Source organism: Oryzias latipes, chromosome 7 (assembly GCF_053564925.1).
Source record: "Oryzias latipes strain Hd-rR chromosome 7, Olatipes_Hd-rR_3.1".
NCBI lineage: Eukaryota > Metazoa > Chordata > Actinopteri > Beloniformes > Adrianichthyidae > Oryzias > Oryzias latipes.
The window spans coordinates 35,637,449-35,665,005 of NC_136243.1; the positions used below are offsets into that span (position 1 = coordinate 35,637,449).

The window sequence follows — 27,557 nt, forward strand, 5'->3', positions numbered from 1 at the left end:
CGGCCAGCAGCCTTATGGGATTTTGTAGTTTAGGGTTGAATAGGAATAATAATATTCAGGACTTGTCTTTATACTCGTTAGCAGGCACTTAACATCCAGAGGCTATATGTTAAGTATCCCATCATGCATCACACATATCCCATAATGCATCTCGGCCAATCACCGTGGCCCTGTAATTGTGATGCATTCAAATACAACAGGACAAATGATAGGCTAGGTAGCATATAGCCTACTAGCCTTCGGATGTAAAGTGACTGCTAACGAGTATTTTAATAAAAGGCAAGTCCTGAATATTATTATTCCTATTCGACCCTGAACTACAATATCCCACACCGCAGCAGCTGCCCGAATGCCGGCAAGACAAGCACAAGAGCTCTGCGGCAGAGCTAGGAGCTTTGTCTGGAGAATCGCTGCGGTATGGCGAAGCACCAAGCTTGGGCATCCTAAAGCTTATGATATTTTTCTTATTTTCATTGAAACAATAATAAATTGATCATTCTTCTTTTTCTTTTCCCTTTCTTGAATGAATGTGGGTCACAGAGACCCAGAAGTTACCACTGAGAGCTTTTGCGGCCGGACGGAGACCATATCTGTGTTGATGAATGACGCGAATAATTATTTCGTGCACACTAATTAATTATTGCGTGGGAACAAGATATTAATTTATGGGAACGAGATATTTTTTATTTTATCCATGTCAGGACACGGGCTCCGTAAACAACAAAACTAAAAAACGGCATGTCAGAGTATCGGCAACACTGATTTAAACTGTGTAGCTTTAATGATTTTTTTCCGTTCCACAGAAAGCCCAAAGTCAAAGAAACAAAGAAAAACAATATTTTTGTTTAAGAAACCTGAAGAAGAATCTTAGGAACAGAGTGGACATGACAAGAATGATCCAATCATGATGACACAGAAAGTCAGAATGCTGAAGACTCAAACGTCTACAAACGCTCTGAAGATTCAGAGCCAGTGGGCCGCATGACCCGAAAACCGACGGTTACACAACTGCAGAAGATCAAGGGCCCGTCTGCACGGAGGGGAGCCGAAGACGCAGCAGGAGAGAGGCTGTTAGAGGACAAAGACAGACTCTGAAAACAACAGCAAACCCCAGACCAGACACCTGACAGAAGAAGACGACAGACGCAGCTTGGAAGCACCTTCAACAAATGTCTGCACTAAGGATTCTGGGAAAACAGACTTCAGCTTTAGGCTAAAAGAGGAATCATAACTGCAAATCTCCGATGGAGATAAAATGCTCCTGTAAACGACTGTTTCAAGTTCCGGTTGTCCCTGGAGTTTTCTAAACGCCGACCTTTAGCAAGCATGAACCTTCAGTCAGCGATCAAAGAGCTCTACCTGGACAAGGTGAGTCAACTCATCAAAGACAGTGACTGCTGCTCTTCTTCTGAGGGAAAATGATCTTTTTATGCAGATATGTTTATGTTCAGCAGGAGCTTATCATCCTGCTGAAAGGATGGATGGATGGGAGGTAGAGCGTTTAGCCACCAAGCCCCTGTCTTATGGAATAAACTCCCAGCTCATGGAAGAGAGGCCGACTCAGTTTCTACATTCAAAGTTAGACTGAAAACATTCCTCTGTGGACAAGATTATTGTCAGACTAGTTAGTATTCAGAGATTATTTAACTTAATGTTAATGTGTTTAAATTAAACTTAATAATAACTATTTCTTTTAAAAGGCTGCTAGAAGTTGAAGCTGGGGTAACTATGGTACACTGGGGTTCTGTCCTCTTTTCTCATCTACTTCTACTCTTCCTCTCTCCTCTATTCTTGATCATTATTCATCATTTAGTTCTCCATGCCTCTGTTTGCTGCAGTGATTCATTCAATTCAATTCAATTCAATTCAATTTTATTTGTATAGCCCAAAATCACAACAACAGTCGTCTCGATGGGCTTCGAAGTAAAACATGAAATCAAAAGGATCACGAATACAAAGAGTTCAATAGAAAAATACTAAAATGAACTAACAAACTGACTAAACTATACTGGCATCCCTGCCCTTAGACCCCCCTTCGCGGTAAGGAAAAACTCCCAAAAAAAACGGATTCCGGAAAAAACGAAGAAACCTCAGGGGTGCCCACATGAAGGAGGGATCCTCCCCCAGGACGGACAGGCGATGTACCAGAAATCTTAGAGAAGAATTAACTTATCTAAATCTACAACTACATATATAAAAGTCCAGCAGACGAGCTTCATCCAGCCGTGGTTGTGGGGACAGTCAAAGGCGCGAGTCGAGCCGGAGACAGGAACCACAGCCAGGTGTAGGAGCAGGAGCAGAGACGAGGTACTCGGTCAGGCACAGAGCAGAGACGAGCCAGAGATGAGCCAGAGGCAGGATCCACAGCCAGGTGTAGGAGCAGGAGCAAAGGCGAGGTAAACGGTCAGGAACTGGAGCACGGATGAGCCAACTGGAGTCTGGAAGCACTCCCACTCCCCAGGAGGGGAAAGAAGAAAAGAGGGACAATACATGAATCACTGCAGCAAACAGAGGCATGGAGAACTAAATGATGAATAATGATCAAGAATAGAGGAAAGGAAGGGTAGAAGTAAAAAAAGGAAAGAGGACAGAACCCCAGTGCACCATAGTTACCCCAGCTTCAACTTCTAGCAGCCTTTTAAAAGAAATAGTTATTATTAAGTTTAATTTAAACAAACTAACATTAAGTTAAATAATCTCTGAATACTAACTAGTCTGACAATAAGCCTGTCCACAGAGGAATGTTTTAAGTCTAACTTTGAATGTAGAAACTGAGTCGGCCTCTCTTACATGAGCTGGGAGTTTATTCCATAAGACAGGGGCTTGGTGGCTAAACGCTCTACCTCCAACCGTACTTTTACTAATTCTAGGAACCACAAGCAGTCCTGCATTTTGCGAGCGAAGTGTTCTCATTGGATGGTAAGGGACTATGAGGTCCTTAATATAGGACGGGGCCATTCCATGTAAGGCCTTATAGGTTAACAGGAGGATCTTGAACTGGATTCTAGAATCAACTGGGATCCAGTGAAGTGAAACTAACACAGGAGTGATGTGATCTCTTCTGCTAGTTCCAGCTAACAATCTAGCTGCTGCGTTCTGAACAAGCTGGAGACTTCTTAAGGAACTCTTAGGACACGCTGCTAACAAGGAGTTACAGTAATCCAGCCTCGACGTAACAAATGCATGGATGAGTTTTTCAGCATCACTCTTAGAAAGTAGATTTCTGATCTTAGCAATATTCCGCAGGTGAAAAGGCAGTTCTGCACGCCTGAGATATGTGAGCCTTAAATGATAAATCCTGGTCAAATAAAACCCCAAGGTTTCTAACTGTGGAATTGGGGGCTATACTTATGCCATCCAGGGAGACTATCTGAGCAGACAGAGCATCTCTGAGGTTTTTAGGACCAAGTATAATGACCTCAGTTTTTTCTGGGTTCAAGAGGAGGTCATTAATTGTCATCCAGGTCTTGATGTCTCTGATGCAGGCGTTCAGTTTCTCTATCTGGTCATTCTGGTGAGGCTTCATGGATAAATACAACTGCGTATCGTCGGCATAACAATGAAAATTAATGCTGTGTTTCCTGATTATGTTTCCTAGGGGTAGCATATAAAGCGTAAACAGGATCGGTCCCAAGACTGAGCCCTGTGGGACTCCATAGTTGACTCGAGTGCACTGAGAGGAATGGCTATTTACATTAACGAACTGATACCTATCGGACAGATAGGATTTAAACCACTGGAGAGCAGATCCTCTGATCCCTATGTCCTGCTCTAATCTGTTTGTATTGTCCCTCTTTCCCTCTTTCCCCTCCTGGGGAGTGGGAGTGCTTCCAGACTCCAGTTGGTTCATCCGTGCTCCTGTTCCTGACCGAGTGCCTCGCCTTTGCTCCTGCTCCTACACCTGGCTGTGGTTCCTGTCTCCGGCTCGACTCGCGCCCCCGACTGTCCCCCCAACTCCAGCTGGATGAAGCTCGTCTGCTGGACTTTAAATGTGTAGTTGTAGCTTTAGATAAGTTAATTCTTCTCTAAGAGTTCTGGTACATCGCCTGTCCGTCCTGGGGGAGGATCCCTCCTTCATGTGGGCACCCCTGAGGTTTCTTCGTTTTTTCCGGAATCCAGTTTTTTTAGGAGTTTTTCCTTACCGCGAAGGGGGGTCTAAGGGCAGGGATGCCAGTATAGCTTAGTCAGTTTGTTAGTTTATTTTAGTATTTTTCTATTGAACTCTTTGTATTCATGATCCTTTTGAGTTCATGTTTTACTTCGAAGCCCATCGAGACGACTGTTGTTGTGAATTTGGGCTATACAAATAAAATTGAATTGAATTGAATTGAATTGATGGGTGATGGATGGATGGATGGATGATGGATGGATGGATGGATGGATGGATGATGGATGGATGGATGGATGGATGATGGATGGATGGATGGATGGATGGATGATGGATGGATGGATGGATGGATGGATGATGGATGGATGGATGGATGGATGATGGATGGATGGATGGATGGATGATGGATGGATGGATGGATGGATGAATGGATGGATGGATGGATGGATGGATGGAGAGATGGATGATGGATGGATGGATGGATGGATGGATGATGGATGGATGGATGGATGATGGATGGATGGATGGATGGATGGATGGATGATGGAGGATGGATGGATGGATGATGAATGGATGGATGGATGGATGGATGGATGATGGATGGATGGATGATGGATGGATGGATAATGGATGGATGATGGATGATGGATGGATGATGGATGGATGGATAATGGATGGATGATGGATGGATGGATGGATGATGGATGAATGGATGGATGGATGGATGATGAATGGATGGATGGATGGATGGATGGATGGATGGATGGATGATGGATGGATGGATGGATGGATGGATGGATGGATGATGGATGGATGGATGGATGGATGGATGGATGGATGATGGATGGATGGATGGATGGATGGATGGATGGATGGATGGATGGATGGATGGATGGATGGATGATGGATGGATGGATGGATGATGGATGGATGGATGGATGGATGGATGATGAATGGATGGATGGATGGATGGATGGATGGATGATGGATGGATGGATGGATGGATGGATGGATGGATGGATGGATGGATGATGGATGGATGGATGGATGGATGATGGATGGATGGATGGATGGATGGATGGATGGATGATGAATGGATGGATGGATGGATGGATGGATGGATGATGGATGGATGGATGGATGGATGGATGGATGGATGGATGGATGGATGGATGGATGGATGGATGGATGATGGATGGATGGATGATGGATGGATGGATGGATGGATGGATGATGAATGGATGGATGGATGGATGGATGGATGGATGGATGGATGGATGATGGATGGATGGATGGATGGATGGATGGATGGATGGATGGATGGATGGATGATGAATGGATGGATGGATGGATGGATGGATGGATGATGGATGGATGGATGATGGATGGATGGATAATGGATGGATGATGGATGATGGATGGATGATGGATGGATGGATAATGGATGGATGATGGATGGATGGATGGATGATGGATGAATGGATGGATGGATGGATGATGAATGGATGGATGGATGGATGGATGGATGGATGGATGGATGATGGATGGATGGATGGATGGATGGATGGATGATGGATGGATGGATGGATGGATGGATGGATGATGGATGGATGGATGGATGGATGGATGGATGGATGGATGGATGGATGGATGGATGGATGATGGATGGATGGATGGATGGATGGATGATGGATGGATGGATGGATGGATGGATGATGAATGGATGGATGGATGGATGGATGGATGGATGGATGATGGATGGATGGATGGATGGATGGATGGATGGATGGATGGATGGATGGATGGATGGATGGATGGATGGAGTTCAGAACAGCTCTTGACTAACACAACACTAATAAGGAGATCAACTTTACATCTCTGGCCGGTGAGTCTGATAGAAGTTTTTTCACCCATAATTCAAAGCGATATACAATTCTCTATTGACACTTCAATTTGCAATTTGAAAATGCATTTTGCAACTGACATTTCAACAATTCAGCCTTACAATTTTACAAATGAAATTTTGAATAAAAGCTAAATCATTTGCGTTTTAAATTGTCGGAGCTTTTTGGTACCACAATTCGAATGAAAATGCACATTGAAATGTCAAAAAGACAAAAATATAGACTTGTAGGGAATTTCGATGTTCATGAGTCGCCGTGGAAACCAGACCAATTACCTGAGAGCTGTGAAACTCATAACAGACTATTCTAGTGACAGTATATCTGCAACGGACTACCGTTGTGAGTTAAAGTGTTGTGAGATTTTGTTTTTGTGTTGTAAGTTCTTTTTGTGTTGTGACAAATTGTAGTGTTTTATTTTGTGTTTTGTTGCAAAATCCAAAGTGTGTTGTGAGCCTTCTGGGCCGCCGTAGAATGGTTACCAACAATTTATTTATTTGCTGCAGCAAATGTTGCCTGGTGTTTTATTTTAAAAACATGGATGTACTTACTTCAAGCCTCGGTAAAAGCGAAATCATTGCATCCTTTTTGAATAACCCTCTTTCTGTTGTTGTGTCATAAATGGGATATTACTCATGAATTACTCACTACTTGAGTAGATTTTAATCAAAGTACTTTATTACTCGTACTCAAGTAATCGTTTGGATGCCTACTCAGTCTCTACTTTACCTTGAGTACTATTTTGCTAAAGTAACAATACTTGAGTAAAACGTTTGAATACTCTGCCCAGCACCTCTGGAGGGAAATCATCCAGACCCCTCACATTTCAGGTGTTTGTTACCTGAACGGGGATGTGTGGAAGAGAAACTGCTGTGGATTTGTGCAGGAACTCACCTGCAGGCTCCTGTTTCACCCTGTTCTGTGAGTGAAGCTGCAGGGATTCAGGATCACTTCATGTCAACACCTCCTCCTCCTCCTGCATGTGGGAGGAGGAAGGTTCGTCACGCGGACATGTTTCTGCGAGTTGGCTTCCGCGCGCGCGGCAGATCACACCTGGAAGTTCGGAAATTCTGCGGGGAAAACTTTGAGTGACGTCAGGACGCGTCCTGCTGCTGAACGTCTGCACCTTCAATCCAGGCTGCGTGTTTACAGGAAAGCGGAGATCACGGCTCAGCAGTCATTGGACGGTTCAGGAGCGACGTGATAAAGTCAAACACGATCTTCGACCGGATCCACGTGACATTTCCTTCAAAATAAAGCTTCGTGTCGTTACAAAAGTGTTTATTCCAGAAGAGAGACAGAGTAGAGTCCCACTCCGATGGAAATTGTGTTTTTAACATGTTCTTGGGGCATTTTTCTGGTGGAGAATTACGGTGGCCCTGAAGTGCAAACCATTCAACAAATCACTCGATACAAAAACATTTTTAAGATCACAGCAACAATTTAAAAAGCGTATTACATTTTAGAAAACAAAACAAAATTTCAGAAACCAAAACATAAAAAAGAAAAAAAGAAAAAAAGATTTCAGAAAACAAAATTAATTTCCAGAAAAAAAAGAAATATTACAAAATGAAAACATTTCAGAAAAAAAATTAATTTCCAGAAAACAAAATGAAATAAAAAAAATGAAAACATTTCAGAAAAACAAAATGAAATATTAAAAAATGAAAAACATTTCAGAACACAGAATGAATTTCCAGAAACAAAACGAAATCTTCAAAAATGAAAAACATTTCCAAACCGGAAGAAGCAGGTACTATGGGACAACGCTGATTGGATGATGATGTTTGTCGATCATTTGAACTGAAAAGTATTTTAAATGAAGCGACGACGGATTTTATCGTCCAAACAACAATGTACCATGATAATTCCCGTATTTCCCATTTACATATTAAATCAAAAATGCAGCAAACAGATAATGAAGGTTTAAATTATTTTTTGAATATTTCGTCTGAAGCAGAACGGTCACCCGGAAGTAGTTTGTGTGGATGACGTCCGTTCTGCAGGTAAACAAAGAAAGGGACGGTAAAACGTTAACATAAACTTTAATCTTTGAATATTTAGTGGATGTGATGACAGAACGCACGCAGAAATATCAACACCAACCAGGTTTACAAATGTTTCGAAATGTCGTGAGAGGATTCTGTCTAAAGCAGCAGCTGCGAAGAAACGGGTGTTAAAGACGGCGCACATCAGGAAATGCAGTCCCGCCATCCACAGATAAGGTATGGAGGCACATTTGTTTGATCTAATAAATGTAGCGTTAAACGTGATTTCTAGGTGGGTGTTTACAGACAGATCCAAGATCCTTCAGTCATACGTTAATGACAGGTTACCTCATCAGCTGGAGAGGGGGGGTCACGTGGGCAGGATTCACAGACAGGTGTACCAGCAGCATAAATCAGCAAAGCTGTCAGGTAAACTGCAGCAGTTTGTGTCTCAGAATAACATTTATGAATGCTTCTTATTCACACTATTAAGATCTGTGACTTTAGAGTGTGTCAGTGCACAGAAACATGACAGTAAATGACTGGATGTGCACATCATCAGACACATCCAGGTGTGTAACTAAAGGTGGCAAAGTCTGTAGTGTAAAATAAATCTTTAAAAAAAACGTTTTAGTCTTTCAGGCAGAGGAGGAATACCAAATTGTTTTAGAATGTATTTTTTATAAGACTGAAATAATGTATTTTATTCTGAGTTTGGTGTTTTGACCCCTCCCTAATGAATTTCTGGTTTAACCCATTTTCTCCTCATTTTGATGAACTCAACTTTTTCCTGAATGAAAGCTGAACGGCAGCTGATGTTTTTCTGTCAGGGATTTTTAATTTATTAATTTATCTCTGTCAGGGATTTCAAGAGCTGGAGCTGGAGTCCAGTGCAGAGGAAGCTGCAAGCATGTACGAGCAGGAACTGGGGTCCCTTACCTGTGCATCTTCCTCTGGATGTGATGCTGAGCAGCAATGTGGACAAAACTTCCCTGACATGACTCTTTTTGATATAGTTGTTAAGCACAAACAGACTTTTCCCAGATGCATTTTTTCCTCTAATAAATGTGACTGACAGGTACGCTGAGTAAATGCTGAATGTAAACGCAACATTTGATTGACTGCATGAAGAAGCCCATAAAGGGAAATCAACAACAGTTTCTTTGTTTCTGTTACTGAATAACGTATTCATGTTAAGTTTTCAATAAATATACTGCATTGCTATGAAACAAATTTGTTTATTTTCATATCCATTATTACAATCCTCACATCAGCATTCAGTTTTTTCATTGACAAAAATACATTTCTAAACAACAGCTTTGAAAATCAAACATCATCTTTGTTAATAAAGCTTTAAAACCTAAAATGGTAAACATGGAAAAACTCCTAAATGAAGCAAGTCTAATATGAACATTTTAAACTGGAGTTTTGCTTAAAGGAACATTAAGTTGTTTGGAGTTGTACAAGTGTTTGATGCGGTTCCTCATAGATGTGATTTCCAGATCATCAGCCCGACGCTAAAGCCAGGAATTGTGCTTCGTCTTTCACTCCCCACTGCATCATTTACAACTAATCAGGCTTATGCAGCAGGTTAAAGACGTTTTTTTTAAAGGACCTGCAATTTAAAAAAAAAATTAGATATTAAGGTTAAATAATATTTATTGATTACATTGCACATAAATCATGGTGACTTGCCTGTACACTGCACAATGATCTGAATGACTTTAGTCTTTTTGTATTCCCATGTAGAGCTGCCATCTGTTCTTCTGCAGCACAAACCTTTCTGGAACTTCGCTTTGAGAAACTTCACCTGCAGAAATATCACATGTTAATTCAATTAAGTATTTTATAAACTTTAAAGTTCATTTTTAAGTTTCAGTATATGTGTATATGCATGGTTCAAAAATATACAATGCACTTAAATATTATTTCCCATAAGAACTTGTTTACTGATTTCAGTCTTAAAGTCGATTTTTAGCAACACTGATGCCATATAATTACTGTAATTACTGTATAAATCACAGAATCAGGCTGGCTCGGAGCTTTTTCTCTCATGTTGTCACCGAAAACGGGAACGGCTATCATGTGAAGACGGTTCGTCTCCATCGGGTTCTTTTTGCGCATGCGCAAGATAAAAATAAATTATCTTTTCAAAGCAGCACTTTAACATCCTAAAATTAACATCCTTAGAGACATGTGACTGACAAAAGAAAAGATCACAGAATTGATTCTTACCTAAAGATGATTGACAGCGTGAACCTCGCAGCCGTAGACATTAGCGCACAGCGTTCAAAGTAAAAGTGCTCACAAACTACTTCCGGGTGACCGTGTGTCAGGCGAAATGTTAAAAAAATAATTTTAAAGTTCATTAACAGTTTGCTGCATTTTTTATTTGATATATAAATGGGAAATACGTGGATTATTATAGTACATTGTTGTTTGGACGATAAAATCCGTCATCGCTTCATTTAAAATACTTTTCAGTTCAAATGATTGACAAAAATCATCATCCAATCAGCGTTGTCCCATAGTACCTGCCTCTTCCGGTTTGAAAATGTTTTTCATTTTTGAAGATTTCGTTTTGTTTTCTGGAAATTCATTCTGTGTTCTGAAATGTTTTTCATTTTTTAATATTTCATTTTTTTTCTGAAATGTTTTTCATTTTTTAATATTTCATTTTTTTCTGGAATTTTTTTTTCTGAAATGTTTTTCATTTTTTAATATTTCATTTTTTTTCTGGATTTTTTTTTTCTGAAATGTTTTCATTTTTTAATATTTATTTTTTTCCTGGAAATTAATTTTGTTTTCTGAAATGTTTTTTTTTTTTGTCATTTTTGTTTTTCAAGTTTTGGTTTCTGAAATTTTGTTTTGTTTTCTAAAATGTAATGCTGCTTTTTAAAAAATTTTTTTTTTTTTTAATTGTTGTTGTGATCTTAAAAATGTTTTTGTATCGAGTGATTTGTTGAATGCTTTGCACTTCAGGGCCACCGTAGAGAATAGATATAAAGACGATTGCATTTCTGAGTATTACTTTGTTCAAATCATTGTGAATCAGGAGCAGACGGAAAAAAAAGTCACTTGAAAAAGATTGCATTTGTGATGTAGAGAATACGATAGAGTCGTAATTTTTTTATTACAACTTTTAAGTCGTTAATTTACTAGAAAAATAAGTCATAACTGTTAAATTACGAGATTTTAAGTCGTAAATTTACAAGGAGAAAACACCAAAGTTTTCCGTTTATCTGAGCCGTGCTTGAAGCTGAAATATGTGAAGCCTTTTGTGAAGCTTTATTTCCGGATAGGTTTAAAAAACTAAGAGATTCTGAACCTTTTGGCGACTCAAAATCAAATTATTGCCAGTGTAGCCGTCTTTCCAGGGTTCCGTGGCGGTAAAGCAGAGTTTCATCTGTAAAATAAGGAGCTCAGAGTCACGTTTGGGTGTAGAGGACCACTACTTTATTCTCCTTTTCATTCACACACAGAAGTCCATTTTTGTCAAAACGTCATGAACCTGTCATCCGAACACCAATGCAGAAGTAAACAGTGTTCCATACGGCCCCTCCTGCAGATGAAACGTCCTGTTCCTCAGCATAAAACAACAAAAAATGCCACAAAGTGCTCTTCCTCCTCAGACGGAAGCGTCACACAGACGTAGAGATCTGGTCTTTGGTGGAGGAAGAAAGGACTGAAGTGGACATCTGCAGGGACACCGACGGCTTCATCAACGGGCTGTAAGCTAGCAGGAGAGGGTGTAAACAAACAACTCTCAACTATGAGTGACAGGGAGGGGGGCCGTACTTTCTCTGTGCAATTCTGACCCCGTCTACCTTTAGAAATAAAAACAAAAAATGTACATTAATTTAAAATTACTTTTTGTTTCGTTGGTTGCAATGTTTTTTCCCATCATTTTTTAACGTTATCATGAAGTTTGGGTTTGAGGTCCTTCCACAAGTTTGTTTTTTAAAAATATCGCAGCTTTTACCCCAATATCTACCATCCATGTTTTAATGACACATTATCACACTAACAGTAATAATAATAATATAATAATAATATTAATTATAATCATAATAATGTATTTAATTAAGCAAATGGGATTTAAGTGACTTTTTTGTTTTGTTTTATTTCCTGTCTTTTTAATCTATACATTTCATCATTTCTGTAATGAGTTTGATAACTATGTGTAAATTATTTATTGCTTCGACTACAATGCTTGAAAAAAATCAATAAATCAATCAATAAATCAATCAATTATCTATGATGGTTTGCTTTGTGGCCCGGTGACTTATTTTGAAAGGTCTCTCCGGAAGTCACGTGTGGTCGTGTTTCTCTGCTGGCAGGCTGACAGGCGGGCTGTGGGAGGGAGGTGAAGTTTCTGCTGCTTCCTCGCTGCTCCTCTTCATCATGGACGCGAAGACACATTTCACCCGAGAGGAAATCAACAGTACGGTGTGGGAGGTCCCGGAGAAATACACGCTGCTGAAGCAGGTCGGAACCGGGGCGTACGGTTCGGTTTGGTGAGTGACTTCTTCATTTACCCCCCCCCCCCCCCCCCTTCCCCCCGCACCAAGTGCGTGCGTGCGGGACCTGGCGGAGCGTAAAGGGTCGATGGACCCTCACTTAGCGCTGATGATGATGATGATGATGATGATGATGATGACGATGATGATGATGATGATGATGATGGAGGAGCTGCCAAAGGTCGCGCGCGTGAACCCCGTCTGCGTTTGCGCCCAAATCCCAGCGCGGATCCGCAGCCTGCCAGGTAAACACGCACGTGCCGTGCCAGCTCAGGTGAAGCTGGAGGCTCGTTCTCCAGCCTCAGGAACAGAACCGGTTTGGACGGAATCTGATGAAGATGAGGTGACAGCACTGAAGAGGAGCGGTCCAAACCTGATCCAATCCTCCAAACCTGATCCAACCCCCCCTCTACAGGACGACATTCAATCAAACGCCTCCAGACTGTGACCTAATTCTAGAATAGAATAAAATAGAATATCTTTATCAAAAGGAGCATAAAATCAAATCAAAACACAAAGAAGTAACAAAATACAATAATAATAATAAAACAAAACTCAGTAAATCGTAGTAAAACAAACAATAAATCAAAAGCTCTCCTGAATAAAAACGTCTTGACCTCAGATTTAAAACAGTCGATCTGACACAACGACCATGGAGGGAGTTCCAAAGACGAGGACCAACGGCGTGAAATGACGGCGGGTTTTTGGAACGCCTAAAAGATTTTGGTTGGAAGACCTCCAGGATCGGGCCGAAGAGTGCGGGGTTAAAGGTCAGATATGAACGTCGGAGGTTGACCGTGCAAGGTTCTAAAAATTAAAGTAGAATTTTAAAATCAATTCCAAATTTGACAGCTAACCGATGTAAAGCAGACAACAGAGCAGTGATGCGTTCACTGGTTCCTGTTAATCAGGATTGTTTCCATAAATGAACTCCCAGATTATCTGAAGGAGTCTTCTTCATCTTGATGATGAATCCCAAATCCCTGCTGGCCTCAGGAGTCCTTCTGTTCTGCAGTCACCAGTGGCGTCTGGATGCATCCGTTTAAAAATGGCTCCGCCTCTCTGTTTCACCAAACGCCACCTGTGCATTGCTGTTCTGCAGCACCGCCCCTCACCTATGTGGGCAGATGAACCCCCCCCCTGCCCACACGCTGCCGCCCTGCCACTCATTCATACAGCCGCAGCGCTCAGACGGAGACGCGGCGCCGCCCCCACACGTCCAGAAACAGAACCGCTCTGACGTCTTCCCGGCTGTCTTATCCCCGCAGCTCTGCCATCAACGGGAAGACCAAAGAGAAGGTGGCCATCAAGAAGCTCCACCGGCCCTTCCAGTCGGAAATCTTCGCCAAGAGGGCGTACCGAGAGCTGCGGCTGCTGAAGCACATGAAGCATGAGAACGTGAGTACGTGGAGCCCGGCTGGAGCCCGGCTGGAGCCCCTGCTTTAGGAGCTGCTGCCTGTTTTTGTGGCCTTGGGAGAGCTGGAGTTTGAGATACGCTGTGAGTGCCGGTTTAAGCTCCTCCCACGTCCATCAGAAGTTCATGGCTGTGTCCGAGTTCCTTCCCTACTCAATTTATAGAGCCTTCTCCATTTTATAGTTCTGTCCGAATCTACGATTCCAAAATCCAGTGACCTAGAAATTTCCCAGAAGTCCTGTGAAAAACCAGTGTGCATTGATGCTCACTAGGTCGGCTAATATAGACCACAATGCATTGTGTCGGAACAATTTTTGCCCAAAAAATGTATTTAAAGGTATTTTTTAAAAATAAACAATCAACGTTTTTATCTTTAGAAGACAGTGGACTCATAAATGATCATCGTAAAACGCTCACATCAATTACATTTTAACCTCGTATCCGCTGTTTAAAAAAAGAAAATGTAGTGAGCGTGGCGTCTGAATTGCTTTGAAAATTCAGGGCACTACATAGTGCAGCACTATGTAGTTTTTTTAGCAGTTAGGGGTCAGGGTGGGAATCCAGACACACTCCATGTTTTCCTGTAACAATGAGCCGTTTTGTCTCCGTCTCTGTAGGTAATTGGACTTTTGGACGTGTTCACACTCGCCTGCTGCTTGGATGAGTTCCAGGACTTGTGAGTATGAATCTGCACCTCTACCTTGGCGGCTCTACCTGTCCACCTGCATCAGGAACATCTGTAGGCCGGGTTTGGACCGGTTTAGTCTGCAGAGGAAACAACACACAGCTGCTAAAAACCCCTGAAACATTTCACCACTCAGACATTCAGCATTACAGCTTTAGCTAATGATGTGCTAATGCTGTGGTTTTGCTCTGACTCTGTCCTCTCCCAGCTGCCTGGTGATGCCTTACATGTATACTGACCTGTCAAAGGTGCGAGGGTCTCTCTCCGACGACAAAGTCCAGTTCCTAGTCTACCAGATGCTCTGTGGACTCAGGGTGAGGCGTAACAAGAAGCGAGGAATCCTTTAAAGCCCCACTCTGATGAAAATGGGGTTTTTAACCTGTTCTGGTGGCACATTTTTCTGGTGACGGAGGAAGAAAATTAAAATTACATTTCTGAGGATTTCTTTATTCAAATGGTTGTAAAACGAGGGGCAGACGGATAAAATGGCGTTTGAAAAAGCTTCGAGTTGTGACACGGAAGCTAGAACTGAGGCCCACAAGCTCCAAGCTCCGCCCCTTTTTTATCACCCAGCTGCAGACAAACCGATCCACGAACGTCTTTGATGTCCTGGTCTGAGCTGGAATCTGGATCAGAACTGTACGGATGGATAGATCTGATGTTGCTGCCATTTTTGTTGCACCGCTAATGTTACGGTTGGGGCTGTAAGCTAGCAGGAGAGAGTGTAAACAAATGGATGACGGGGAGTGTGGGGAGCCTTACTCTGGGCCAGTAGTCCAGCCCACAACTCGGAGGTGAATTTCTAATGATCTCCTGCCGCTCTGCAGAAACTATGTCATAGAAAACAATACAAGTTTTTGGCTTTTACCTAAAAGTGACATCATCGTACCTAAAAGACCACCAGGGAACGCTTTGGCAACAGATTCAAAGAGGATCGGAGTGGGACTTTAAAGGGATCATAGAACGACTAACGTGGTTTGAAGAACTTTCTCTGTGTGAACCTAAGCGGCGTTTCTCTCTTTGCAGTACATCCACAAGGCGGGAATCATCCACAGAGTGAGTCCAAAGCCTTTAAAGATGTTTAGAAGTGAAAGCATCAAAGCGTGTTCGGGTCATAGGCCGACACGCCATGCTGCTTTAATAACGAGTCAGACCCGGGCCTCAACAGGTTGGATGACTTCAGTCCTCGCAAGATTCACTGCAAGTCTGGAAATGTTAGGCTCCGCCCCCTCCCAAGCAGCAGCAGCAGCTGCGTGGAGTGGAGCGTACCAACTCTTCTTTAAGTCTTTGTTTCTTTTAAACGTCAGGAAGAGCAGGAGATCTTTGAGAGAACGCAATAACGGAACCGGGTCTAGAACCAGACCGACGTCTTTTTTCTGTTCAAATGAATCAGTCCTTCATTGGTTCTCTGGATGAAAGAAGGAAGTGTAAAACTTACCAGAGCATTTCCATCAATGTCTCTGAATGCAAACAGTCATCAGAATGGATGCGAACATCGGATTTGATTCCTGCAGTTTTGAAGGATTTTTTTTTTTTACTACAATGTCCAACCCAAAATCCCTGTTGGGATTCAAAACCAGCAACCCTCCTACCCTTCCTTCCTTCATTCATCCCACAATCCCTCTATGTCTTTAATTGCAAGATTAATATTTTCATGACCTAAAAGCTTTTTGCTCTAAATACTTTATGCCAAAGTAGAAAGTAGGCCTGCACAATAAATCGTTATGTATCAAGCTGTGCAAAACGCATATGGTAAATGGTTACCTTAAATGTGCTAAAACAAACTTATGGCAGCTTGAAGTATTTAACCAATCAAATCCATTTATGCATTTGACCAATCGGATGGACGCCTTCGTGCTGTTGACCAATTGGGTGGAGCCCGTTAATGTTAGATGTAGACGAGGGTTGACTCTTATTTAAATTAAACTGTTCCAGTGAAATAGAAATGACGTGTTTTTGGTTGTTTTGCTCTTTGTTCACGTATCGCAAGCTTTATCGTCATCGCAATATTGATCACTAATCATATCGCGTGTTTTCCCTATGTTGTGCAGCCCTGGTAGAAATAAATATTAGATAGATAATAGATAAAATCCTTCATTAAATTTGAGAATCATTTGTGAATTAGCTGATATTGCCTCACAGTTTACGACTCTGGAGTCGGACGTTTTGTTCACAGTTTGTTCCAGCTGTCACAGGGGGGGGGATAAAAGTCCCATTATCTATCAAACACCAAGGTGTGTGACATTTATTCTCCACATTTGACCCCTCCCGTGGCGGAGCGGTGAGCTGCAGACACAGCCGCACAGATATGATTGTTTATTTTAGGATCATAATATTTAGTTTGTAACTGAAACTGCAGTGTTTGGATGAGGATATGAGAAACAGAATCTTCTAAAACAAAATGACCATAAGGCTGAAAATTATTCAGATAACGATGATGATGATGATGTGTGTGTGTGTGTGCGTGTGTGTGTGTGTGTGTGAAGTGTAAAAATGTGTTCTTGTCTGGTGTTTCTGAACCAGTTCTGGTGTTGCTAACACTCGGTGACTCAGTGACATGTCTCCATATTTCTGCTGGAGCGTTTCTCTTCTTGCTGGTTTGTACAGGATTCTCATTCCTGCAGCAGTAATGCATCGCTGCAAAAGGCAGATCGGATAAAAGCTCTCAGACGTCGTCCGCCCGCCTGTCATGTCACGAACTAACACTCGTTTCCCCGACAGGATCTGAAGCCGGGAAACCTAGCCGTGAATCCAGACTGCCAGCTGAAGGTGCGTTCGTCCCAGAGCAAAAACTGCTCTCCAGACACGCCATCATCCAGACACGCCATCAACCAGACACGCTATTATCAACCAGACACGCCGTTATCCAGACACGCCATCATCCAGACACATATTCATCCAGACACGCCATCATCCAGACACGCCGTCATCCAGACACGCCATCAACCAGACACGCTATTATCAACCAGACACGCCGTTATCCAGACACGCCGTCATCCAGACACGCTGTCATCCAGACACGCCGTCAACCAGACATGCCATCAACCAGACATGCCGTCATCCAGACACGCCATCATCCAGACACGCCATCAACCAGACATGCCATCAACCAGACATGCCATCAACCAGACATGTCATCAACCAGATACTACATCATCCAGACACGCTATTATCAACCAGACACGCTATAATCAACCAGACACGCCATCAACCAGACACGTTATTATCATCTAAACACGCTGTTATCATCCAGACACGCCATCAACCAGACATGCCATCATCCAGACACGCTTTTATCAACCATTCACGCCCTCAACCAGACACGCCTTCAGCCAGACATGCCATCATCCAGACACGCTATTATCAACCAGACACGCTATTATCAACCAGACATGCCATCAACCAGACACGCCATCAACCAGACATGCCATCAACCAGACATGCCATCAACCAGACACGGTATTATCAACCAGACACGCCATCATCCAGACACGCCGTCAACCAGACACGCTATTATCAACCAGACATGCCATCAACCAGACACGCTATTATCAACCAGACATGCCATCAACCAGACACGCCGTCAACCAGACATGCCATCAACCAGACATGCCATCAACCAGACACGCTATTATCAACCAGACATGCCATCAACCAGACACGCCGTCAACCAGACATGCCATCAACCAGACATGCCATCAACCAGACACGCTATTATCAACCAGACACGCCATCATCCAGACACGCCGTCAACCAGACATGCCATCAACCAGACACGCTATTATCAACCAGACACGCCGTCATCCAGACACGCCGTCATCCAGACACGCCGTCAACCAGACATGCCATCAATCAGACATGCCGTCAACCAGACTTGCCATCAACCAGACGTGCCATCAACCAGACACGCCATCAACCAGACATGCCATCAACCAGACACGCTATTATCAACCAGACACGCTATTATCAACCAGACATGCCATCAACCAGACACGCTATTATCAACCAGACATGCCATCAACCAGACACGCCGTCAACCAGACATGCCATCAACCAGACATGCCATCAACCAGACACGCTATTATCAACCAGACATGCCATCAACCAGACACGCCGTCAACCAGACATGCCATCAACCAGACACGCTATTATCAACCAGACACGCCATCATCCAGACACGCCGTCAACCAGACATGCCATCAACCAGACATGCCATCAACCAGACATGCCATCAACCAGACATGCCATCAACCAGACTTGCCATCAACCAGACATGCCATCAACCAGACACGCCATCAACCAGACATGCCATCATCCAGACACGCTATTATCAACCAGACACGCTATTATCAACCAGACACGCCGTCATCCAGACACGCCGTCATCCAGACACGCCGTCATCCAGACACGCCGTCAACCAGACATGCCGTCAACCAGACATGCCGTCAACCAGACTTGCCATCAACCAGACATGCCATCATCCAGACACGCTATTATCAACCAGACACGCTATTATCAACCAGACATGCCATCAACCAGACACGCCATCAACCAGATATGGCCTCAACCAGACATGCCATCAACCAGACACGCTATTATCAACCAGACACGCCGTCATCCAGACACGCCGTCAACCAGACATGCCGTCAACCAGACATGCCATCAACCAGACACGCCGTCATCCAGACACGCCGTCATCCAGACACGCCGTCAACCAGACATGCCGTCAACCAGACATGCCGTCAACCAGACATGCCGTCAACCAGACATGCCGTCAACCAGACATGCCGTCAACCAGACATGCCATCAACCAGACACGCCATCAACCAGACACGCCGTCATCCAGACACGCCGTCAACCAGACATGCCGTCAACCAGACATGCCGTCAACCAGACATGCCATCAACCAGACACGCCGTCAACAAGACACGCCGTCAACCAGACACGCTATTATCATCCAGACACGCCGTCAACCAGACATGCCGTCAACCAGACATGCCGTCAACCAGACATGCCATCAACCAGACACGCCATCAACCATACACGCCATCAACCAGACACGCCATCAACCAGACACGCCGTCAACCAGACACGCCGTCAACCAGACATGCCGTCAACCAGACATGCCATCAACCAGACATGCCATCAACCAGACACGCCATCAACCAGACACGCCGTCAACCAGACACGCCGTCAACCAGACACGCCGTCATCCAGACACGCCGTCATCCAGACACGCCGTCAACCAGACATGCCGTCAACCAGACATGCCATCAACCAGACATGCCATCAACCAGACACGCCATCAACCAGACACGCCGTCAACCAGACACGCCGTCATCCAGACACGCCGTCAACCAGACATGCCGTCAACCAGACTTGCCATCAACCAGACATGCCATCAACCAGACACGCCATCAACCAGACATGCCATCAACCAGACATGCCATCAACCAGACATGCCATCAACCAGACATGCCATCAACCAGACACGCTATTATCATCCAGACACGCCATCAACCATACACGCCATCATCCATACACGCCATCATCCTGACACGCATTCTAAGAATGCATCTTTACTCTTAGGTTGACCGTATACAGTGGTGGACAAAGTAGTTGGTACCCCTCAGTTAAAGAAAGAAAGTCCACAATGTTCACTGAAAGACTTGAAATGTTCAAAAGTACGGTAATAATAAATTAAAATGTATTGAAAATTAAATAATCAAAATCAGCCATTACTTTTAAGTTGTTGATTAACAGACTTATTAAAAAAACAAACCGATGAAATAGGGCTGGACAAAAATGATGGTACTCATGACTTCATATTTTGTTGCAAAACCTTTTGAGGCAATCACTGCAATGAAACTGTTTCTGTATTTGTCAATGAGCCTTCTACACCTGTCCACAGGTATTTTGGCCCCCTCCTCATGAGCAAACTGCTCCAGTTGTCTCAGGTTTGACGGGTGTCTTCTCCAAATGGCATGTTTCAGCTCCTTCCACTGATGTTCAATGGGATTCAGATCTGGGCTCATAGAATCCACTTCAGAATAGTCCAACGCTTTTCTCTGAGCCATTCTTGGGGGTTTCTGGCTGTGTGTTTTGGATGGTTGTCCTGTTGGAAGACCCATGACCTGCCACTGAGACCAAGCTTTCTGACACTAGGCAGCACATTTCTACCCAGAATGCCTTGATAATCTGGAGATTTCATTTGACCTTCACAACTTCAAGACACCCTGTTCCAGATGCAGCAGAGCAGCCCCAAAACAGAACTGAGCCTCCTCCATGTTTCACAGTAGGGACAGTGTTCTTTTGGTTGGATGCTTCATTTTTGAGTCTACCAACATAGAGCTGATGTGCCTTACCAGAAAGCTCCAGTTTGGTCTCATCTGTCTAAAGGACATTTTCCCAGAATCTTTGTGGCTTGTCAACATGCATTTTTGCTTTTTTATTATTTCCTTTCAACGTCTGGATAATATGTGCCACTGTGGTCACAGGAACTTCAAGCTGCTTAGAGATGGTTTTATAGCCTTTTACCTTTACCATGTTTGTCTATAATTTTGTTTCTAATGTCCTGGGACAATTCTCTCCTTTGCTTTCTGTTGTCCATGTTCAGTGTGGTTCACACCTTTTCACCAAACAGCAACTATGTGACTATTTGTCTCCCTTTAAATAGGCAGACTGACTCATTCTGGGTTTGAAAACAGCTGTGATGTCAATTAAAGGACATAGCTGAGTTCATCATGACCCCCTGGACAATTAGTTATCAGTCTTTTATGGAGGTACCATCATTTTTGTCCAGCCCTATTTCATTAGGTTTTTTGTTTTAAATAATTCTGTTAATCAAAAACTCAAAAGTAATGGCTGATCTTGATTATTTATTTTTCAATAAATTTTAATTTATTGTTACTTTTAAACTTTTCAAGTCATTTCGGTGAGCATTGTGGACTTTCTTTCTTTAACTAAGGGGTACCAACTATTTTGTCCACCACTGTATCTACCAGAAGCTGAGGTTCAGACTGGTGCTGCTTCAGATCAGTCATGTGCTCTAAATCCCGCCTTCGTTCTTCGTGGCGTTCTTTCAGTTTCTAGATCACAGGAAAGTTTAAACGGTGCTGCAACACAGTTTTGATTTCAGTTTCAGTCAAATCCAGAAGACCCTGAAGGGTCTGGAGCTTCTTTCGGCTGCTGAGCGAGAAGCTGGGAGGGGTTGGAAGCTCCTGAAGCTCTTTGGTTTTAAAGCAAACCTTTTTCAGTGTAAATCAGAGACTTCCTGTCCCAAAGCTTTTGGTCAGTCTGAACATTTGTGATAAGAAATGCGACCTGGAACAAACGTCCCTCCACGTGATCATGGGAACTTCTGTTTGACTGGTTTCTCTTTCAAAAGCCTTTAAGTAAAACTGACTTTTGATCATTCATAAAAAATATATATATCATTTTACAATACACATTTTTAACCCTACAAAGAGAAATTTTACCACTAAAGTCTGTGGCTTCAGCTTCTGCTTGTTTGCTCTCCTCTTCATGTGGGTTTCTGAACAGGATCTCACCTCAAATCCACCAAATAATGTCCGACGTTGGATCGTGATATGAAGGTGTTTGACAGTGAAAGACGCAGCGCGGCGTCTGTAGATGCGGAGTGCAGACAGGAATGTCTGAAGTTATGCTGCAGAAATGCTTATGAACATTCATGTGGACATGCAGCGTTTTGAAGGCCTCTCTGGTTCCTGTAGTCTTTTATTTTGACAGGGTGATGGATCCAGTCCGTCTTTATTGACACTCGCGTGAGCCTCTATGACCCAGACTGATCGTTTTTTGGTTCTGCCGCAGATCCTGGACTTTGGCCTGGCTCGCAGCACGGATGCAGAGATGACGGGCTACGTGGTGACCCGTTGGTACCGTGCGCCTGAGGTCATTCTGAACTGGATGCACTACACCCAGACTGGCAAGAGCAGCAGTTGCTAATGTTTCCTCTGTCCTCCTGTTGGTGTCTGTGCTGGAACCGTTCAGTGTTTGTCGGCTCACGCGCACCAATGCTCGCAACACACCAGCTGGGCGGGGCCAGCACCACCCGGGATTGATGGTTCGCCATCCTTTGGCTCCAAACTCTTTTAATGCTGATACAGTAAGGGGCGGGGCTTATTCTTTCTACTGGCTACATCATCTGTCACGGCTCACTTGAGCTCACCGCACCAATGTTCTATTCACCTGCGCGAGGCGGGCCCAGCGCCTGGGAACCACCACGGCTTCCAGCGGGGGCGTGCTCCGAGGCTCCGGCGTCCCCCAGCTGTGTGCTGCGAGCAGTTTTCCGTGTTCGGTACCACTGCGGGTCAGAAACGTTTCCTAAAAGTCTAGAAACAAAGTTGGAATACTTGCTGAAAAGCGCATCTCAGTGGATCTGTTGGACGAGCAAACGGACATGTGGTTTCATGACCCCTCCCCAAAGCTGTGCTGTTGTTTTGTGAAGGGCCTCAGTCTGGGACTGAAGGCGCCACAGATGTTTGTTGAGAGGAAAAGCTGACCTTCTTCATTTCTACTGCGGCTCCCGTCCTCTGGCTGACGACTCTTTTGCTGTTCCCTCTAGTGGACATCTGGTCAGTGGGGTGCATCATGGGAGAAATGATCAACGGAAAAACGCTTTTCAAAGGAAAGGACTGTATCCTGTCATGAGCCGTGTCCCAGTTTTAGCTCTTTGAGGAGAAATGATCCTTTTATTTTAACTTGATCAAACACTGATGATAACAAAGTGGCCGTTTATTGCAAAAAGAGAAACATCCAAAACAAAATGTACGAGTTTTTTCTGTTCTTCATTGTTTTACAGGCTTCACTGAGGAAAATCTAGCTGATCCTCTGATGTCTTTTTGGAAACTAAATGTGAAATATCTAGATGTGATGATAAAAAAGTCAATTTCCAATTCTTAACTGCTGCCTCCAGACATGGACCAGCTGACTCAGATCCTGAAGGTTACTGGAGTCCCGGGCCCGGAGTTTGTTCAGAAACTGGACAGTCCGGAGGTGGAACACATTCAGTTTGTCCATTCTGGCTTCAGCCTGAACAAGACAGTTGTTTTTTCCAATGATGTCCTCTTGCTCTTAAATCCACACCAGTTTTAAGGTCTAACCAAACCTGTACAGAGTTAAAGTGGAAAGTCTTTCATTAAATGGGATCCATTTCTCAATCAGGCTAAAACGTATGTGAAGAATCTGCCTCGCTACCCAAGAAAAGCCTTCTCCTCGCTCTTCCCCAAAGCCAGTGAACTGGGTGAGTTGGTTTCCATCCTTCCCATCTCTTTTTCCTGGTTTTGAAGTCACAAACCGTTTAAATGGCTCATGATTTTCAGTTTTCATTGATGCTCTCAGAATTGTTATTTAGGAAATTTCATCACAGAATTTACATGTTAAGGAATTTTATGGAACACATTGGTTTGATAAGGAAGAATTATCAAAGTGATATTTGTTACCAGAATGTGTTTGTTTGTGTGTCAATTGTGTTGAGTTTCTGTCGGACATGCTCTGGTTCTCATGATCCGATGGTGTCTGAGCTTCTTTGGGTTCTGCTTCAATGTCTAGATTTACTTCATGAGAAACAACGTTTCTACTGTTTCTACTTTCTTTAAAGTCCAACGACTTTAAAGAAAGTCACGCAGGTAAACACAGGTGAGCTGTGAGGGACAGAAACAGGTGGGTTACAAAGAGGCTCCTTCACATCAATGGCACCATCTGCTGGTCCTCCTGCTGGTCCTCCTGCAGCTCTGCACGCCATCCTGTGGCCAGACCGCTGAGCTCCTGCAGAAAGGTCGTTTCTTACGTCCTCTGCAGAATCACACTCGCCACCACAGGAAGGCCTTCCTCCTGGTGTCTGTAACCCGTCTGCATTTAGAAGTCTTACGTGGGCTTTAAAAGCCTAGTTGGTGGCTCCTGCGTAGGAACTGCTTTCCTGTTGTCATGGCTACCGGCCACAACACAAGTCTATATGAACATGCATCGATAGCAGCAGGCTTTTAACACAAGTCTGACATCATGCATTATAGATTCAAAGGACAGCAGCTTTCAGGTTCTGCGATACATCATTCTCAACAATAGATCCTTGATGCATCCCTCCATATGGTTATTGAAGCTCAAGCAGATGTGTGTATGACAGCTAATCCTACGATCAAACTAATTCCCCCTCGACTGCACCTTTTTCTGTGAGAATGTCCAATACTGAATTCATGCACGTGTTTTAATAAAACTCTGTCTTTATTTGAATGCATTGAATCAGAGTTCTGAAATTCCCCTTTCAGCCATCGATTTGCTGGAGAAGATGTTGGTTCTGGACGGGGATGAGAGGCCCACAGCAGAAATAGCTCTGGAGCATCAGTACTTTGACAGCCTACGAGACCCGGACGACTTACCCGAGCCGGTGCCGTACGACGACAGTCACGACAACGCCACGCTGTCCCTGGATGAGTGGAAGCGTGAGTCGCCAACACAAAATGGGTTTTTCTTCCCGTTATTCTGGTTTCATTGTTTCAGGAAACGTTTCAGAAAAAGACTGAATAAACTGCTATCAGTGCTCCAGACATACATTAAGATTCTATAAAACTCAAGAGCCAAAACTTATCTATTTAGGGGTTTTACACGCAAGTAGGAGTGACAGAAAACGATTACATATCAGGTCTGCACTCGAAGTGCAAATGAATTCTCACTGTTATATTACAAAGAAGAACACACACAAACAACATCCTCATGTCTGTGGCCTTCAGCTCCCAGGACGGCGAGGTCAACGGCGCCCGGGTTGTTTTGAAGCAGCTGCGAGTGTGCAGACCAAACGTCTCTGTGTGGTCGTCATTTGATAAAAACAGGGAATACGTTCAATAACACAAAGGATGTCGTGTCTAACGATTCTTTCTAAAGATTAAAACAACAATGTTAAGTTGAGTAAAAGCAAAAACAATCGACGTTTCTATGACCTAGATTTGGATGATATTCTACAAACTATGAGTTGTGTGATCACACAATTTAAACTAACTAACAAGCTAAGAACTTCGAATAGATCCAAAGGTAAAAGGAATTTCTCAACGCTTCAACAGCAAACAGCTGGTCTTCAGTTAATAAATTATAGACTTGTTAATTTTCTAATACAAACACATTTTCATTTCAGAAAAACTCCAAATTTGAGATAATTAAAAAAGATCAAATCAAATATTAACCGTCCAAAAGATGATCCTATTTCAATTTGTTCCATTCATTTTAAACTTGAATTTTCTCTGAATTTGGATCAGAACTGCAGCCGCGCTAGTTTAGTACCTTTTCACTTATATGCAAGTTTTCTTTAAACAAAAAAAACTAAAAAACACAAAAGCAATTATTCAAATGTTTGAAAAAATCCCAAGCTAACATTAGCGTGGCACAAAAATTGCGAGCAAAATCTGAGATATCCAGCTGCACAGCCAGACGGCGGCTCAGACGAGGTAAACGAAGACGGGAATGCATTTATTTGTCTTCAAGGGGAGGATTTGGAATTGCAGGAGAAAGTGGAATTTTGCTGCGTCATAAGTCTGAGCTTTTTTTCATCTGCTCCTGATTCAAGACGATTTAAATTAATACTCAGAAATGCAGTTTCAAATCTTTTCTACTCATCCGCTATTGTGAGAAAAATGAACATGTTAAAAACACCAAAAGTAGCTTTTCCATTGGAGTGGGTCTTGAATTCTTAGTGGGCCTGGACATTTCTCTGCTATTTGCTGACACACAGCATGTCTGTGGAGGATTGCACAAACGCTTTCCTGTCCGTTACCATGTGATTCCATAAGGACCCGTCAACTCTGACTTGGAGAACCCAAACTGATGCAGCGCTGCTGCTGGTACTAAACGTGGTTCTTGCTACACTGATCACTCTGAAGCTGTTGTTATTGGATTAACTTTGTAATTTCTTCTTTTTTCCCCCCACAGGATTATGTTTCAAGGAGGTAAAAAGCTTTGTGCCCTTTCCACGGCGGGACTCCAAGAGAAAAAATACCCTCACGATGTCCTCATGATTCTCTCAATGTGATGTTACACAACCCTCCCACCCCCTCAGACAGCCAAGGGTGCCCTTGTATATTCCAGCCGCTGTTTTTTTAGGGTTTGTTTGTTTTTCATATCCATCCTCTTTGTGAAATTCTTTACTAAACATCCTGCCTTTTGTGTAGCGCCTTCAGACAACCTTTGTTGTCCTCTGGTGCTTTATAAAGAAACTGAATTGAATTAAGTGTCCATCAGTAAATTGTGTCAGAAATGAGTTGACTGTACTGCAGGGATCTCTCATGCAGACTTCCTGTTATAATGGTTTCCAAATAAACAATAAAACCAAACATTTGAAGAGCTATTTTTGTAATTCTGACATACATTATGGATGAAATGAAGGTAAAGAGGGTATAAATGCTTCAGAGGAGGCAGCTAGTTATGAACACGAGATGTGTGGATGAAGATTCTCCGTCATACTGTGTGGTCACTTTGTCTTGAAGTTGGATCACAGGCATCTGGACTTGTCTTCACTTCTTTTACCTTTTGATCAGTGCAAATATGCTGGTCTGCCTTTCAGAATTGGCTGACAGGTAAAAAATATTGGCCGATAAATTGGACGGCCATTGAAACTAGGATGACTGATAAAATGAAGACTATTTAATTAACGTATTGATTTGATTAACAAATACTTCATCCATAATTAGACATTTGTAAAGGTGAAAGGCCTAATAAACTGGGTTCTGAGTGATCTAAAAACTATATTCCAGATCCTTACATCACACTAAAAATAAAAGTTCCCCAAAAACTCGCCATTTATTAGATTTGTGCAAACCCCTCAAAGCAATTATTGTATTTTCCTCTCTTGTAAAAGTGTATATTTTTGTTCTTTTAATGTGTTTTCCTCTGCTGTTGTTTCAACATCCCATAATAATAATGTGAAAGTTGGCCATGCC

General features: G+C 43.0%; 1 protein-coding gene and 1 long non-coding RNA gene across 2 annotated transcripts; one reads left to right on the plus strand and one right to left on the minus strand.

Annotated features, from left to right (window-relative positions):
* The first annotated feature begins 1,228 nt into the window (after window positions 1-1,228).
* Window positions 1,229-26,951, plus strand: mapk13 (mitogen-activated protein kinase 13). The gene is made up of 13 exons (XM_004070226.5): window positions 1,229-1,368; window positions 12,338-12,514; window positions 13,786-13,915; window positions 14,549-14,607; window positions 14,825-14,930; window positions 15,643-15,672; window positions 17,338-17,385; window positions 22,447-22,561; window positions 23,201-23,272; window positions 23,552-23,631; window positions 23,800-23,878; window positions 24,900-25,073; window positions 26,551-26,951. The coding sequence occupies exons 2-13, from the start codon at window positions 12,402-12,404 to the stop codon at window positions 26,634-26,636; spliced, it is 1,092 nt and encodes a 363-aa protein (XP_004070274.1). The 5' UTR covers window positions 1,229-1,368; window positions 12,338-12,401; the 3' UTR covers window positions 26,637-26,951.
* Window positions 9,216-10,370, minus strand: LOC144993853 (uncharacterized). Its single transcript, XR_013657125.1, has 3 exons — window positions 10,233-10,370; window positions 9,693-9,807; window positions 9,216-9,612 (listed from the first exon to the last, which is right to left on the minus strand). It is a non-coding gene; the product is annotated as an uncharacterized LOC144993853 (long non-coding RNA).
* Window positions 26,952-27,557: the final 606 nt, after the last annotated feature.